Here is an 18133-nt window from a genome sequence, read left to right as displayed (position 1 = left end):
GCCTATAGGACACACCCTGCCCTGTGAAGGAGTGTTGAAGAAAAATGTATTATGAAAAGCATTTATTTCTTTAAACATTTTGATATATATGTGTGTGTGTATATACATACATTTCATCTTTCCTTTACAAACTGGTTAAGTTTACATTTGAACATAATCTTGACAAAGTTCACATTCATAGCGTTAGTGTGAATTCAACCCTGTACAAATGCGATTCCCCTTACTGTAATGAAACGCCACGCACAGCTTTGGGCTCAGGCTCAGAGCAGGAGTTCAGACCAAGCATAATGGGTGTTAAAGCTACAGTCCAACCTCTGTCCTCATGATGAAATGAAGAACAGAAGCTGAAGCCAGGTCACTCCTAGTTCCCCATTATATTGGCTCAGACAAAAGCCTACACATTCTAGATCACAGAAATGCTTCACAGACCAAACAGCTGCCTGGGTTATTAATCCCACCCCACTTCCTAAACCTGATCTTGTAATTCAAACCCACAGTAGACACAAACTGCAAAATATGTTCTTCTTTCTGACTAAATCGAAGCTTCCTATCGCAACCATCAATCCTGCATTACAGTGTCATGTAAACCCTGCGGTTTCCCTGTATTCATAGTATTATCTGTGCATCAAACATGAGTTTAGACAGCTGGTTGTGTGATTCGAGTTTTGTATGATGTCTGACAAGAGAAATACCAGTAAGCAATTTTCTCTGCAATTAAAGTGGGAATAATGGACTTTCACACAACATAAGCACAACGTAAGTTTAAAACTCCCTTCCTAACAGGGCCTGGGAATGTCTCTACCCAATTTCCACATCGATGCTTCAGGCTTTCACACCACATTACAATGGATGTACAGAAGACAAACTTAATATTATTGTACCAAAATACAGTCGGAAGTAACATCTTTTGCTATTACTCAGTTATTATTCATGATCTGTCAGACAGTCTTTTTTTGCAGGCAATTAATTGGCTTCAAAATTACAGTCCTGGGTTGGTAATACTGTAAGATAAACATCTAATGGTTTAATTTCAGTCAAATGGATCAATCTGCTATGGAGTTGCAAGGTTATATTAATAAGTGCCTTATATCAGCTGGAATTAAAACAGGCTTGGATTAAGTTTCCTCTCATGGACGATTGAGTAATGCCTTGGCTTTCCTGTAGTGCACCCACTGGTTGACACTTCTGTTGTGGAAGACAAAAAGCCCTCATAATGGTCTCCAGATTTACAATACAGTCATCATTTTCATGGGAGACGGGTGCATTGAACAGCTCGTGCAATCTGGGAAACGGAGGGAGAAACACACTGGAGACAGTGTGCTGGAGGCAGCTGTGGGTGGGGGCGTCTGTCCTCCGTCCGGCTCAGAAGGTGCTCTGCAGGAGGCAATGGCAGCCACAGCCGGTCGGGCACACCTCCTGGGTGCGGAACCACTCCATCATGTGGCTGGTGTGCCCGCCGTGCCCGCAGCTCAGGCAGAAGTTGGAGGAGCCGCGCACGGCCACGTGACAGATGGCGCACTGGAAGGTCAGGCGCTTACACACGGCGCACTGCGTCCCCCTCACCTCGCTGCGGCAGTGACAGCAGTACACGCCAAACTCTGAGGATGAGATAGAGAGAGAGAGAAAGAGAGATGGACAGTCACACACAAAGAGCAACACCCAAATCTTAAGCTTCACACATGGAGTGGACTCCTGGTCAAAATTATCAAAAATGTGTGGATTTTGAATGCTCAGTGTCATTTAATATCTAGAACAATTCGAAGAGAAAGAAAAAAAAAATCGTATTCATCCTCGATTCCTGCCAGTTCAACCACAGTCCTCATCCACAGTAAGTAACAGAGGCCAGGATTTTAGCTGTTGACCTTGCAGTCAAAGACATCTCACCAAAAGACATACTTTGAAGGCTCCAACAACCTACACTCTACTCCACCTAAAGATCAGACTGGAGTCCTCACCAATGCCCTTGTGTGGCTCTGGGGGACACGAGGCGAACTTGAGAACCTCGGCCCGCTTCTCCCGGAGACCCCAGCGGTACAGGATCTCGCCATAGGACTTCTTAAAGTCATCAAACTGCAGGATGTTCGCTGGGTCCAGAAGCCTGAAAGGAGACACACATGCAGATGTCAATGGCAATGTAAAGAAGAAAACTGACCTTTTGCAAAAGCCCCACCCACCTTAGTTACCGTTGCTATGCCCGTCAAGCTGCGCTGCTCTGTAAGCGGTAACTACTGTTAACTACGCCAGCTGAGCATGGAGGGGAAAAGCAGCACGTTACCGCTCAGTGTAAGCGATTCTTTCTGGAGTAATACCTCCGTGATATCCTCCAGATCGAAGCAAAAGGGATTGTGATATGCAGTGGAAGGATATGTTCAGAATATTCAAATCAACAAGGAAGGGGACACAACAATAACTGAAGCACAAGCATACCGATCTCCATCAGAATGAGAAACCCCATGAACTCATCCTAACATGCGACCAGCACAGCCCTGTGGAGCAGCCATGCTCTTGCACTGCCGGGTCAGTTCTGTTTATACAGCTATTATAGAAATCTTCTGTAAGTCAGCATCATCCTATCAACCTCAGCAGAAAGTCACCTGTTAAAATTAAGCCAACGAGCAGCGGCATGTCCAGAAAATGTTCAACGGGGTGGCCGAGTGGGGGCACAGGGCAAACTGAGGGGGCCATCCCATCAGCACCGCTCTGATGGAGTGTTGTTTACACTAGCAGGTGGGGGGGGTCTGGGGGGTGGCTGTTTTGTTCTCGCTGGCGGGGGGGCTGACGGTGTTCATAGGAGGGGCGTTGGGGGGGAGCAGCCTCTTTTCAGGGGGGCTTGGCCACCTCAGCCCCCCCCCCCCCAGATACGCCCCTGCCTACGAGTGCCCCGACGAGCTAATTTTACAGGTAGCTCGCTATCTACCTAACGTTAGTAGTAGCAATTTAGTCGTATTAATGGTCACATTAGCACTAATAACTATAATGTCAGCGTTAGATAACACTGTTGGAATAATTATGTATAAATGTTGACAAAAGCAAAGATATCCCCCCTCTAAACTTCTGGGGTACCTGCTGTCAGATTTGTAGTTGTTGGCACAGCATTTCACCATCGTGAGCCTGAATGATGAGAGCTTGACGGACCTTCTTCAAGCAGTGACCGGTTGCTAAGGTAGGATTGGACAAGCACCATTTGGGGGCGGGGCTTTGTGAAAGGTCAATTGTTAAACCATACCCGGTTAAGCAGCAAACCAGAAACACCGCAATGCAAGACAGGATGCCACATTACCGTTTGTTCTTGTCATGCTGCTCCCTCTCCCGCTCTCGGGGGTCTGTGTACACCTGGTTCCCATAGCGGTAGTCATCAGGGGAGGACTCCCCCCAGGGGGCAGTATGCTCAGGGTCTCGGCCCACTGCGAGAGTCAGACGGACAGTGGGAGAGAGGTCAGGCTTGGCCAGGAAAGTGGGATTGGTATCAATGGTAAAAGCAGTCTGGATTTCAACAGAGCAATAGAAATGGTATGAGACTTCACATGAAATATGAACTGAAAATCCAATGACAACCATTGCTGCCGAGAGTCGTCTTACTGAACAAGATCTTCTACCAAGAGTAATGGTCATTTCACTGTATCATAATAAATTCCTATATATGCGTTGTAGCAGAACATGCTGATAAGCAGGATAATAAGCTCTTAAACAATATCAACTGTCCTCCCCAAGTCTATGGCTTTTCAATTATACTCCAACAAAAAACTAAATAGACTAGTATAATTCCAATTCAATTACTTTTCCTAAATATATATAAAAGCTAAATAAAGTTCATATTAAATTATGTGGTTTTATTTCTGGATAATTGAGGCGCATATTTTGTCTATTTGAGTATTACTATAGCGTATGCATTTATGACTTACTTTTTCTGAATAAGTATGAAATGCAATGTTGCAAAAATGAGGACACTATTCAATAAACAAAAATATATTATTGCTAAACAAACATGGCTAAATGAGTAGTTGTGGCTGTAATGCGTTACTGGTATTTGTTTGTGTATACTTTGTGTCCTCATCTGACAATGAACAGGGTTACAGATCCCGTAAGATGTTATGAATAAAATACATTATAGCACAAGTGTTCCTACACTTATTTAACCTGGCAGCAATGCCTACAATGATCTCAGGTTATCTGTAGGCATGACAGTGGGGTTTGGAGAGTCGCCTTTTCTTACCTATGTTCCAGCCGCTGGTGTTGAGACCAGAGTCCGAGGCGCTGGAACAGGAGCCAGAGGAGGTGTAACTGGGCTGAGGGACAGAGATCGTAAGAGCAGAGGTGTGAGGTAACAGCACCAGCTAACATCCCCCAGCAAATGCATTTATTAGAACTTAAAGTGAAAAAAGGAATGACGTGGTATCTCTGTCAGTCTGAGATGCAGTTCGAGGGCGTACAGCACGGTGGACTGGGCGTATGGAGAGCACACTTACGAATCGGGAGTGGTGCGGGGCGAAGATAGAGGAGCGGTGAGGGAAGTGTCCAAAAAGGGTGTAGTAGTCCTGGGGGCTGCACTGCGCCTCGAACACGCTGCACAGCATCGCCAGCGTCTGGATGTCATGCATGTTGCTGTAATACGCCAGTCTGGGGGACAAACGAATTCCTCAGCAATACAGAGGCCAAAGGGTTTGCCCATGTTTGTTTCCTGTTTAATGCTGGTGTAGCATTTAAAAAGCAGTTACACACTAAAAAACTATTTCACTATGTAAATTAGTTATGTTATAATTATAATGTATAATTAAGTATTTGGGGTCTTTCACCTGCCTTATTTCTGAACTGGATATGTTTCTATCATAGACTACTACATAACAGTTAATGTTGTTTGCTGTACATTGTGTGGACAAGTCTGTTTTCTATTTTTGGCGTTTAGTGCACTGTGAACAGGAGCAGTGGTTTGTGGTCGGATGGTGGTTCTGTCTGTCATGCACACACACTCACAGTGTCTCCAGAAGGTGGCGTCCAAAGGGGTGCCGAGCCCAGGGGGTGCCCGCATCAGGGTCCAACAGGGGGCTGAGGTCACTGCCAGTGGCGGAGGCAGCCAGGGACCACACCTACAAACAGGGGAACAGCAGCGTTTTAAATAGGCTGATGCCATGCTGTAGCCACTGCAGTACACTTTTGTAAACACGATTTAGAGCAAATAAACTGAATATAGTTCAGCCCCCAAAGACCAAATGTCCTTTTTTTTAAAAAAAAAAATTGACCCAGGCTGAAGACCAGCACTGCGGAATAAGAGTACGGCAGCTGTGGCTGGTCACCTTGGCCAAGTCTCGACGTCCCACTGCCAGAGCTGCGGCCGCATTGCGCTGACACGTCTCCTGGATGTCATTCACATTCAGGCTGAAACAACAGACATGCTTAGTAGAGGACTGGAGGGGAAGGCAAAGAGATAGGTGCTCCCAAATAGCTTTTCTGGTAAAAGACTCGTCAGAATAATGAGCAGAGCTGTTAACAACTGCAGATTATGTTGGGAGGGTACAATAGATAAATCTGCATATAAATAATGCATACATTAAAAAGTAAAATACAAAAATGTATAGATCTTGGACGACTTGCTTGTGCCAATAGTAAGAGTCAAGACAGCAAAGAGGGTTATTACAGGGGAAAGAGGAAACAGGAAGTGCAAGGTCATAAATAAATTGCGGGACAAGGCAAGCATGAGGAACCAGGGGCTGGAGCTGAGCAGTGGGGAGGCAGACAGTGAGGTCTAGTGCAGAGGGATCAAGGACCATGAAGGAGTTTGCTGCGGCTGAGGGAATGGGACCAGAAGGTGGGACTATCAAAAACACGAATGAGACAAGGCCTTACATGTACGTCTCCCCCAGGGTTTTGTGCACCGGGAGCAGGCAGGAGATCTCCTGGATGATGACTTTTCCTGCCAGCTTGATTGGCCGGTTGCTGGAGTCCATTCCCTCTCGCTTTCCCTTCCACCGTCGAGATTTCTGACACACGCACACACACACACACACACACAGAGACACAAGACAGTTTAACTTGATTTTAACCAGTCAGGTGCCAACAGTGCCTTCCGTGGAGAACCGATCTGCCGGTGATGAGACCAAGGAGAAGAAATATAGCAGCTAACAGCTAACCTGTATTTAGTCCTCAGCACTTTCTTACACACAGCAGTTCTAGTTCACACTCTTCATTTGAAACTAGCGATTAAATTATTGATTTAGCTTAATCAATATTGTTCATTAAACTACAATGCTATCTCAATATATTTGCAGTTTGCTGAACACTGCTTCAGCCTAGAGAAAACTAAAGATCCAGTTGACTTAAGGCAAGGGGTGTGTAAATGTTTGACTGCCACTACATAGTAATCGACTAGAAACTCCACACAACCTACCCCACCAGGCAACCCACCTTGGAAACCAAACCAGGAAGGGACACGGACTATGAGACTGCTAAATCCTCCTAAACAACCAGGTACCACAGCAAATCAAAGCTATGACCAAAACCAGACATGGCTCATACACCACAATATATATGTATATACACACAAACATATATACTTAATTAAGGGGTATGTATTCCTAGTCATCACAGTTTTCTTGTTCACAAGCAGAAGAGTTCTCGTGAAAATGACTAAAACCACAAAACACATACTTCCTCATTTCAATATTTAGAAAAACACCAAAGCAGAGGAAAAGAGTATTTCTCGCACCTGTGGATCCTCCTAGTGAAGCCCAGTGACCAGGGTCCAGAGCCCACTGACAGCAGTGGGACAGGGGAGTTAGTACAGAGAAAACTAAACACACAGAGAAGCACTTCAGCAGAATCTATGCCCCAGATACATCCCTTGGGTCATATTTGTTTTCACCAAGACTGTTAATGCATCACAACATTAAGGTCTTTCTGACACCAATTTCTTGTGCAAGACTGATATTTTAATATTGCAAGACTAGTGCTACTACCCTTTAGCCAATGGGTACTTTTTCAGGAAAGGCCGATATGCAATATAAAAACATCAGTAACCGATCACAGATTTCAGGGCCTCAAGTTCCTTCCAAGTGTTAAGTGTTCCTTGTGTAGTACCTTAACACTTAAAGTGTTTAATATCTGCCAAATTATAAACTTAAGGTGTTTATTGGATTGGCCCCTGCACCCCAGTGCACATGCAGTTTCCATTGCATTAAGTGGGTGAACAGCCGTTGAGAGTGTGGTCCTGTGAGCAGGTATGCGGGGTGCAGGGAGTCGGGGGTGTTGTAGAGAGTGGAATCAGTACCGGGCAGTCATGAATGGCCTGAATGGACCAGCGGCGAGAGCCAGAGTACGGAAGCTTCTGATTGGGACAGAACAGCCCACAGCAACAAGCATGGAGGCAACATCACAAGAAACACAAAACAGAAAGAGCCATTAACAACACAGAGACAAGCAGGGAAGTGACGGCACAGAAAAGAAGGCAGAAAAAGTAGAGGTTCGTTTTCCTCCAATCCAACATTTAAACTGACGGCAGTGCAGTTCTAAAAATCACACAATTAGGGGCTGCCTCTGTCTCCTGAATGCTTTCAATTGAAACAAATCACCAGCTGTCCTTTAGCTGCTGGCAAAATGCATTTCTCATTCTTTTCCAGGCATTTACTGCAGATACACATTAAATACAATTTAAAAAATTAAAAAGTGCTCCCTTTTGTAGGTACGACCAATCAATTGCTGTGGGGATTAAAATGTTTAAAGTAACATGAGAAGAGGTGACAATCGTCAGTAAAAGAGCAGATTGGGTTTGAATAGAAAAGCACAGCGGATACTATAGGCAGCAGCAGTTGATTATGTGATTTATGAGCTGAACCGCTTTCCAAACCAAACCTTTTTGGTTCAGATGAACTTATAGTGAAATAATTATGAACAGCTGGACTGAGCACAGCCTTACCAAGACTATAGCCATAGCTGAATCCACATCCCAGTTATAAAACCAGATCAACTCTACAGGCATCTATGTCTCTTTGCAAACTATAAAATTGTGGACACAGAAGTCCCAACAGGATGCCCATGTTTCTCGGCTCATGGGCTGGAAAGGGAGTTTGCCCTTCAACCCTCAGTGCACCCGGTCCCCAGCAGGCTCCCAGCCTTACCCGTTCCTTGTAGTAGAAGGAGCTGATGGAGACTTGCTCTTTCTCGCTGCGCGTGGGGCTGCCGCTGTACAGTCGCAGGGTCCCCTGGGGCTCGCTGCGCATCTTCATGGGCGTCATGACGCCACTGTGATAGGCCGAGAGAGCCGACAGAGACCTGGGGGGAGAAATGACACGTCACAGACACAATTTTGTCCGTTAGGTTACCGTTTATTTATCGATTTGTACTTTTTTATGAGTGGGTAGGGGGATCGGGTGGGGGGAGGAATATAGAAATTAAAGGAGAAAATGGGGGCATGACCTGAAGTTTGAGAGCATTTGGATTAAGGTTCCTTCAGACACTGAGCACAAAATAGACTCTTGTGAATGAGTATTATCAGAGGCCTGTTTGAACAGTGAGGATCTTGGAGATGTTGTCAGTCTTACCTGGGTGTAAGTTCATTGGGGGAAACAGTCCGATGCATAGTGATGGGCCTTGTAAAATACACCAGATAGCCTGTGCAGAAAAAAATATATAATCAGATACAGGCTAACAAAGCTGTATGTTCACATATTCAAATGTTCAATCTCCAATGTGAATAAACATGTTACATTGTTGTATACTTTAAAAGAAACTCTTACTCAGAACAAAGTGATTCTTTTTAAATAGTCTTCTGTAATTCAGCTCTTGATCCAGATACATTTATGCAGTCATTAAAGCTATGTGATGTGCTTTCGAATGCTGCACTGAATTCCTCCCTAAGCAAGATGATCTTGTAGTCTTTTAATTAAACCATTTATCGATTAATAATCTCAGGATTCCATTAATCATCTCAATTAGTAATTTTATTAAGACACATTGACATGGTGTCAGCTACAGACTATTACAAATACGTCTTATTCAATATTATGTTAGAAATTAGAGTGACAAACGTAGGAACAAGAGAAAAAAAAACTCATTAATAATTCTAAGAAGGAAAAGGAAGAGATCAAGAACGACTGACCTGCCCCACAGAAGCGTGCCCCTGAGGTGCGAGGAAAGGGGATGTTGGCATCCTGATAAGACCCATAGGTGTTAGTGACGCGGGGGAAAGCCGGCAGAGTCGGGTTCACCGAATTAGACAGGACATAGGGATTGCCAGAGCTGCTATCCTCTTGAGTCTGTGGAGCAAACAAATCCCACACAGAAATAAATCAGGAGAAACAGATTAAAAATGTAGATTGTTGAATTATTATATAACTTCCTTCATAGTTCTTCAATTAAAATAGGGCTGTAAGAGAACAATTTTTGCAAAACAATATAAAAATCAGGACACATTTCAAGTCAATAGTGACCCTTTATAGACTGACCACAAGAGGGATAATCTTATGCACTCTTGTGCAAATTACACTTTTCAGTCTCAGGTGCACACAGGTCAAACATTTCATCATTCAGACAGCAATAGGTTAATAGGCGAGGGAAATCATATAATGGCACAATTAAAGCTTAAATTGCACAACAACGTCTCAATTTTCAATCCATGCAGAGTACTAAGAATAAATTACACAATGGTTAAATGTATTGCACTTTGGAAAGAACAGAATTACAATTTGCTTAGTTACACTTCTCTAAGAAAACGATGCTGGTTATAGGAACAAATGGGTTTTCATTGTTCTCCGAGTCCTGGTGAAGCTGTACCAAGAGGAGATGGCTGGAAGGGGCATTTCTCACCACACAGGACTCCAGGCAGGACACCAGCTGCCGCACACAGGGCTCCAGGCAGTTCTGGTTCCTCTTGACCTTCTGCAGGGAGGTGTCTGTCAGGATCTGAAACCACAGAGACGAGGTGCTCAAATCCAGTTCCAGTAATCCAGTAATGTGGCACCGAAAAACTTCATTTGGAAATATATAGTTTTTTTTTTTTTTTTTTTTTTTTTTTTTTATCTAAATGGCAGTCTAATTGAGGGTATGATTAATAATTTTAGGTCCTGGGCAGGGGGAATGTGGCATACCTTCTGAATCTTGGTCTTCATTGAGGAGGGGATGGTGGTGGGGCTGACGAACTGGAAGGAGGGAGCAGCGTTGTTGGGGTACTGCTCTGGGAACTTCACCACCATGCGCACGCGGTGGCTGCCACAGTGTGCCGAGACATAGCAGCTGCGGTTCACTGCATCCATCTACACAGAACACAAACCTCTTAACTTCAGGGTTTCCTAAATAAAGTCCTTTTCCTTGGTAAACTGCGCTTCCATTTCTCCGAAGAGCAACTCTCGCTCACCTCTACGTTGACATTGCGGATCTGCAGGTTGACCAGTGAGAACTCCTGCTGCAGGATCTGTGGCAGGCCCGGCTGGTCCTGCTTTGCAGTCGTGTTGGGCACCAAGCGGACCTGGAGGCTGTCCCGCTGGTCTGGGGACACAGCAATGAAGTGTTCGGACAGTGCAGCATTACTGCAGTCAGGCAGTATAACTTTACAGAGATTCACAGTTTGCAGACAAAATTGAGGAATACATCAGAAAGGTTTACAATCAATCACACAAACTTAAACCATTTTTGAAACAGAACATTGTTAATCAAAATGGCTCACTGCTACCATCTAAGTTAGGGATGTAAGCTCAGCTCTTGAAGCAACATTGTTCTATGGTTTTCAGTCCAGTTGGAGCTGTCAGTTACTTAATCTGGCTATTTTACATATTATACACATGTAACACTGGACTGTAGGACAGGATAATGCAGCTCTCGGACACTGCCTGCATCTATGTTTAGCCCCCCTCTCTCAGCCACTCTCCCTCACCCTCGTCTTCCTCTGTGGTATGTCCAGGGGTCTGCTGGGGCTCGGGGTCCTGTGAGTGCAGGGGCTTGTCTGACTCTGGGAGCAGCGTCATCCCCTCCATCAACTCATCCACTCCCTCCATGATGTCATTGGCACAAAGCTGCAGGACACAAGAAAACACAGTATTGCAGGCTGCCCTCAATAAAAGATGAAACCCATGTTCGAAACCAGATATCAAAACTGGAGCCACATTTTAGAGTGAAACATGCAACCACTAGCAAAACTTTAACAGTCTTAAAATGTAAGGAAGGTTAGGTTTTAAAGTGTTTAAATACGGTTAGTCATAGATTGATACATTATTATAACAATTCTAAACTTTAAACGGACACTATATTATAACACACATCGAATTAAATCCATACCATCGCATACTTTAAAATGTGGCCACAATGCTCACCCTCTGAAGCTGTGAATCTACCCTCCATATCCTCAGGGTCTGATCCCTAGACCAGGTCACTAGCTGATAGTCTTTAGAACCTGCAGGTCAGGAAAAAATGTAAATTCTTGTTAACATCAGCACATTAATCCTGTATGGGCATGCCTGCCAATGAGATCCCTATACATACTCCGTTTACTCCCTTCTTCCTTGGCTGCTCAGTTTGGGAGGATTGCCTGCTCTAGGCAGATTCTGGGTGATGTCGTACACCTTCCACTTCATAATGATTGATTTGACCTTGCTTCAAGGGATATTCAATGCCTTTCAAATCTTTTTATACTCCTCCCTTGATCCCCACATTCATCCCGGAGTTGCTGTGGGACCTTTCAGAGACGTTCAGAGGTGCGTTTATCCATAAATCATGTGAACCACTTTTATTGCACAGAGATGGACTCCATTCTGCTTACTGTGTCGATTCTTAACACAAATGTGAAATATGGTATGCACGGGCAACAATGCAAACACAAGCAGGACAAGCAAATGCTATGAAGCAGACCCACTCACCCTCCTTCTGTCGGCGCCACTGGAACTCCAGCACAACATCGTCGTGGCCCACGAAGGCATGCACCGGCGCGTTCAGGTCCAGCGCGCTCCACAGCAGCAGACTGTTCTCCCTGCGCAGCTGGGGCACCATGACCGTCACCAGCCCACTGGAGAACGGCTGGGGGGGAATGAGAGAGAGGAGAACTCGATCAGGGGCGGTCACAGAAAGACCACACCACAAATTACACATTCATGAGAGGGAGGAAGGAGAGGAACCATTGGGTCTATACTGGATACAATCAATTGTTGTTTTCAAGTATTTGGAAAAGTGAACTGATTGTGCAGGATTTTAAAGGGTTTAAAATAACTGTGACCCTGAAGAATAACAATCTTATAATTTGGTTCCATGTTATGCAATTTGAGTTTTTGGAGGTTACTGCAAACTAAACAGGCATCTACGTCTGATGCCTGGATCTGATGCTTAAATTAATTAATTAACCAAAAAACATACATAAGTCATGAAAATGAAATGTTTCCAAAGGTAACCCTTAAAAACCGGCTGTGTTTGAGACCCCTGTGTTGGAGGACATTCCAGGACTTGGACCGGGACATGCGTTGCGGAGGACACTCACTGTGTATCGGGCTTTCCACACAGGAACCTGGCAGGACAGGATGTTGAGGTATTTCCTAGGTTGTCTGTAGTCCCAGAACTGCAGAGAGAGACAGGGCCAGTCAGTATCATGAATATACAACACAGCTCTCTGCCTTATAGACCCAAAGACCCTTCTGAAATCCAGAGCACACAAAGTACCGAGACATCAACATCACAAATTAGAAAATCAATAAATTATTTGAAAAGCTGTTGTTGTATTCCTGTAGTAATTCTTCTTACTGTTTTCAGGCCAGCTCCAACTTGGAACAGACTCAGTGCTTGAAGTCAACCATTCAGTCAGAAACAAATGCATAACAGTAAGGGAAAGCAAACGATTTACTCCTTAATTGCCACAAACATTAATGAAAAAAAACACCTTAAAGACAGTGACCAAGCATACACAATATGGGATTTGTTAATTCAATTATTCCTATGACATGCTAGCAAGTAAAGTATGCATATGCAGAATTAATTACGTTTGCATTAAAGTTGCACTATTTAATAACAACAGTTAATTTTATAGAAAGGTTGTCAAAATATGGTAACACATATGCTTACATTAAAGATGGCTGCGTTAAAATGGGCACAGCTACCATGCGAAGGGCATTATACTAAAAAAAAATTGATTGATTGAAATTGAGTTAATAATGAAAGTGACTTATCAATCTCAGGTTGTCAAAATGTGGAAACATAAGCCAATGCTGTATTTCTGGACCATAACCATTTGTTCTCCAAGTTGTGGCAATTAAGCAACTATATTGGTCTCGTTTGCCAATGTGTTTCCGATTTAGCTGCGGCTCCTAAACGTGCATTTATTCTTCTGAGAAGTAGTTTATTAAAACCTCACCCGCACTGAATTGTCCTGGCTGGAGGTGGCGAGGATGAACTCGTTGTCAGGGTGCCAGTCCAGGCCGTGGATCTTGGACAGGTGGGCGGCCACATACTCCACCGCTGTGTTGGGTTTCTGAGGGAAGAAAAGACTAACCACTGAACATCAGGTAGGCATGCTTTACTAGTTTCACATGAGAGTTTTATGCTCATCACTAGGGCCTCTTGCTGCTGAAGGACTGAAATACAGGTTATAAAGCCTTTAAAAAAAAAAACACAATGCTCTGCTCTTTTGCAGTAAACCTGAACAGCTGGTTTCACAGACCTTGATTAGCACTAGTCTCACACTACTCTATGTACATGTAATTTTATTCAACTCACTTTTTAATCCTCATGGTCAACTGTGCCAACTGTGGGTTTTAATACTTAATACAATTAAGTATTTGAGATCAGGAATCAAGAGAAACTACAATCCTTTCCCGGTTTTGATTTTATGTTTCAAAGAAATATAGGTAGAATCTTATATTAACTTTCTGTTGCTAAAGCATTGCAGGGACAGGCTAGCTGCCTGCCTTGGCTTACCCTCTTGTCCCAGATGCGCACATCTCCGTCATGACTGGAGGCCAGGCAGTACTGATTGCGTTTGTTCCACTTCACCTGGGAGGCTCCCGCTGCACAGAGAGAGAGGGGAGGAAAGAGAGATCACAGAGAAGAAAGAGAATCATATAGGAGACACAGAATTAAGACATACAAAGAGAGAGATTACGACCCAGGAGAGGAGAAATACATCACAATCTGATTAACTGCATGAACACAACATTTCTTACCCACTGCAGAAAGAGCCACTGTTGGCTTTCGTGTGTCTCTGAAAAATCAAAGCAAAATATGAATCTTAGCCATGTTAGAGGTGAGAGAATGCAAGAAAGCAGAGTTATAGGTTTCAGAACTGTGACAAGCCTCAGGTCTCAATAGTTTTTCCTAAGTGACAAAAGCAAAAGATGTCCAGATTTCATAATTTTCCACTGAAAAACTACACTTACCTGGTGTCCCAAATATAAATATAGGTGTCCACAGAGCTGGTCACAAGGAACTCGGGTTCAAACCAGGACCAGTCCAGATCACTGCATGGCACAGACACGATATAATGGTCAAATTTGATTAGTTTTATTTTTTAGCACTCTGTATGACTGCCAAAAGGCAGTTGATAAGGCTTTAATGTGCTTTTTAATTATAAAATGTATTACACTTGTATTTGTATTTAGGCATAACGTAATGGAACATGTCCTGTGCAATGAAACAATGATTTTATATACAATCATTACATTGCTATCCACAAAAATAACTCAATACTCAGCGAGTGTCATCTGAATTCTTAGTATAGGGGCAGAATAGTTTTTTTTTGTGTGTGTTGATATTTAAGACACACAACAAGACAAACACATTCTAATTACTATGATTATAACACTAACAGACATTATGCTTAAAAAGCCAAGAATGCCAAAAAAAATTAAAATGGTTTCCTGTAGACTTATAACTCATTCTAATTACCTACTAAATATTTTCAATTTCAAGGAGACCGTAATCTATCTTACACTGTAGTGCTATATAATGTTATTTCCTGTAGATCATCATATAATATTTTAACTAAATAAAAGACAGCATGTAAAACTGTAGAGCACAGACATTAACACTTTACATTATGATGCCACTCTTTTTATTGTCCTGCAGAATTTAAGACCATCCCTCCGTACCTGATGACCCGAGTATGTCCCTGCAGAGAGGTGTGGATCTCCCCGGCTCCATCCTGCCACTTGTACAGGTCCACCCGCTGGTTGCTCTGCATTAATAAGAACCTGTTAGTGTCAGCCTGTGTACCAGGAAGGCCTGTCCAGCATGGAGCAACAGGCAACTGCATTACTTATATAAAGGCTGAAAGAAAACCTCATATGTATGATATCATAAGAGCATCAACCTGAGAGTTAACATGCATGACCAGAGCAGAAGCCCTCAATTGCTCGAATTTTTAACACGTTTTAATATTTTCACTTCAGCGTGCTGATATGAAGCAATTTAACGTTCTGCCAGACCTTTACAACTTGGAAAATTCTGCTGAAACTAATTTGCTGGTTGTATTTTGGATATACAAGTATTAGTTAAAACCATAAAATAAAATGAGCATCTTTAATCATGTTTACCTGCTCGAAGGAGATTATATATATATATATATATATATATATATATATATATATATATATATATATATATATATATATATATATATATATATATATATATATATATATATACACATGTAATCTGATCACGTTTTATTTATTACTGACAGGAATGTGGGCGGAGTCTCACCGAGGCAGCAAATAAGGAAGCCCCTGACTCGTGGGGGTTCCACTGCACGGTGCCCACGTCCCACTTGCTCTGGCGCCCGATCTTGCGCAGGGCCTCAAAGGGGGTGTCCAGGTTCACCATGTACAGGAATCTCCGGCTGAAACACACACAGAACCCTGTTATGTCTTCCTTGGACCACTTTTGATAGGTACTGACCACTGCAGACCGGGAACACCCCACAAGAGCTGCAGTTTTGGAGATGCTCTGACCCAGTCGTCTAGCCATCACACTTTGGCCCTTGTCAAAGTCCCTCAGATCCTTACGCTTGCCCATTTTTCCTGCTTCTAACACATCAACTTTGAGGACAAAATGTTCACTTGCTGCCTAATATATCCCACCCACTGACAAGTGCCATGATAACGAGATTATCAGTGTTATTCACTTCACCTGTCAGGGGACATAATGTTATTTGGTAAAAAAAAATATGTATTTTTAGTTTATGATTTATTTTTCCCAAAACAAGTAGGAGATCTGCTGGTCTCAATTGGGGGCATGTAAAACCAATAAATACATCACACTTTACGCGTTGTAATATTATTAATTATTCAATTGTTAATTAATTATTCAATATTGTTAATTGGATACATTTGTCTAGAATAATACATAATTCATAATGACATGATTAAAATGCATCAGTGCTACTTCTTAGTTGATGTGTTTTTCATATTGTCATTAACTCAAAAAAATCTTATTTAAATATAAAATGTCTGGAATCATGATTTTAAAACTCCTTGAGTAAGTTTTATTTTTACATACATATTACATTAAACGGTAGTGATGATTCTATTACAGTCTGTTAAAAAATTGTAGTAATTGGACCATAAATCCCACATTTAGAATATGCTGCAGTTTGAATGCTCAGCCCATCTCCAGCAAAACATTTCACATAGAGACTCGGTGGCTGTTGGGATGTTCTTTTGTTGGGTGATTAATTAGAAATCCTACCCGGACAGCACTGCATGGCGGCCAAGACAATCCACCGACATGGCAGTGGCCTGAAAATAAAAGAAAGACACAAACTTAAAAAAAAAAACTACATCTGGCATATGGGGATTTCTAAATACAAATGTAAAATTATATTAACTAGCTGGATCAAATCAAACTATAAATACAATGATACACAAAACTATAAGCACCAGGAGTCTGAAACATCCACGTAACATTATTTTCAATTGGTTATTTTTAAGATTTTCTTATTTTCTGGTCTACTTTGTCATTTATTTAATAGTTTAATTACATAGAAACATGTAACATCAAGACTTCAGACAATTCACAACGTGAACTCTCAGACATCCATGGCAGGATTAAGCCCAATTCCTGCGACAGTGACCCACATTCGACACAGGTTAAACAGAGAGGTCAACCTCCTATTATCCTCCCTCAGAACTTGAAACCTATTTGTTTCCCCTCAACTGTAAAAGCTAACTCGGACTGCACCATTCATAACTCCACACCAACATCAAAGTTAGGTTTTTCAATTTCGTTTTTCCCAATCTCATACAAAAGCACATTGCTCAAGAGTTGCAATACTGCTTATAAAATCTGGATTCTGACCCTTCAATTGTACAGAGACAAGGGACGTCTCTGCCCTGCCTGAACACATTACAATGGGATGCTATTAATCTTCAGCCTGGCCAATGAAACGTGTAGTCCAACAAGGGTCTGCATTATTACCTCCACTTGTTAACATTTGTGCCACTGCTAGGGGGGGTGTTTAGGGCACATGTCCTTTCTTTCCACCAATATGCCCATGACACTCAGCTATAACTATGTGTTGAGCAGGACTTTAATACTCTGCGGACCTGCCTATCTGACATCACTACTCTGGGAACTGGCAGAAACTCGGCCCATTTTCCTTACTGGTCCAGTGGCATCAAGGCTCGCCCTATTAACAGATCTTTCCACTCGATTACAGCGAAGTCTAGGCTTCAGTGTTGGGTAACTGTCAACCCCTTTCCTGTGCAGTCCAGGCTGTGGTGCTCTACCAAAAGTGAACAGGGTGTTAAAGGACAACTGCAGTAAGTTAGGGGAGAAGGTATGTGTGTATTAACGGCATTTCCACGCAGCAGTGACAACAGCCCAATCTGGGTGGCATTGCGCCTCCGTTTACTAAACAATATAAATACGGTTTCTGTTGTTGGTTTGTAGCAAGAAAAACACAAAATATGAACTTTGTTTACTAGTGCTGGGAGACGCCGCGATCCTTTCCACACTCGTTTGTGAAGTCGTAATTATAACTTTGACACATTCTGCAGCAGTAATGTCGATATCGCCTCCCAGCTCCCCCTGACCCTGTACCCGACCCGCCCGGTACCTGCGAGTCCCTGAACTCCACCACTACATTCTCACTGCTCCAGCGCGCCGCCATCTTGCCTCCGTCCTGCGCATCATCACAACAACACCATGACGTCACCTCATATACGTTTAGTGGGGG

At 42.9% G+C, this 18133-nt stretch overlaps 1 protein-coding gene across 2 annotated transcripts; it reads right to left on the bottom strand.

Annotated features, from left to right (window-relative positions):
* Nucleotides 1-47: 47 nt before the first annotated feature.
* Nucleotides 48-18084, bottom strand: wdr59 (WD repeat domain 59). Of its 2 annotated transcripts, XM_066714114.1 has the most exons (27): nt 18014-18084; nt 16645-16694; nt 15661-15796; nt 15048-15133; nt 14337-14417; nt 14124-14161; nt 13879-13967; nt 13316-13432; nt 12449-12526; nt 11838-11994; nt 11295-11374; nt 10859-10997; nt 10343-10473; nt 10077-10241; nt 9796-9891; nt 9089-9245; nt 8532-8601; nt 8109-8262; nt 7262-7318; nt 5842-5975; nt 5292-5373; nt 4972-5084; nt 4467-4617; nt 4214-4286; nt 3281-3404; nt 1956-2098; nt 48-1598 (listed from the first exon to the last, which is right to left on the bottom strand). In XM_066714114.1, exons 1-27 carry the CDS (start codon nt 18065-18067, stop codon nt 1363-1365), a joined length of 2991 nt encoding a protein of 996 aa, XP_066570211.1. In that variant the 5' UTR covers nt 18068-18084; the 3' UTR covers nt 48-1362. The 2 variants fall into 2 exon arrangements, with proteins under 2 accessions (XP_066570211.1, XP_066570212.1); XM_066714115.1 differs by lacking the exon at nt 7262-7318.
* Between the last annotated feature and the right edge of the window lie 49 nt (nt 18085-18133).

The sequence above is a fragment of the Amia ocellicauda genome, chromosome 9, assembly GCF_036373705.1.
Source record: "Amia ocellicauda isolate fAmiCal2 chromosome 9, fAmiCal2.hap1, whole genome shotgun sequence".
NCBI classification, from domain to species: Eukaryota; Metazoa; Chordata; class Actinopteri; order Amiiformes; family Amiidae; genus Amia; species Amia ocellicauda.
The sequence above is the reverse complement of the archived record's forward strand: the minus strand, read 5'-3'. Positions and strand labels throughout refer to the sequence as shown.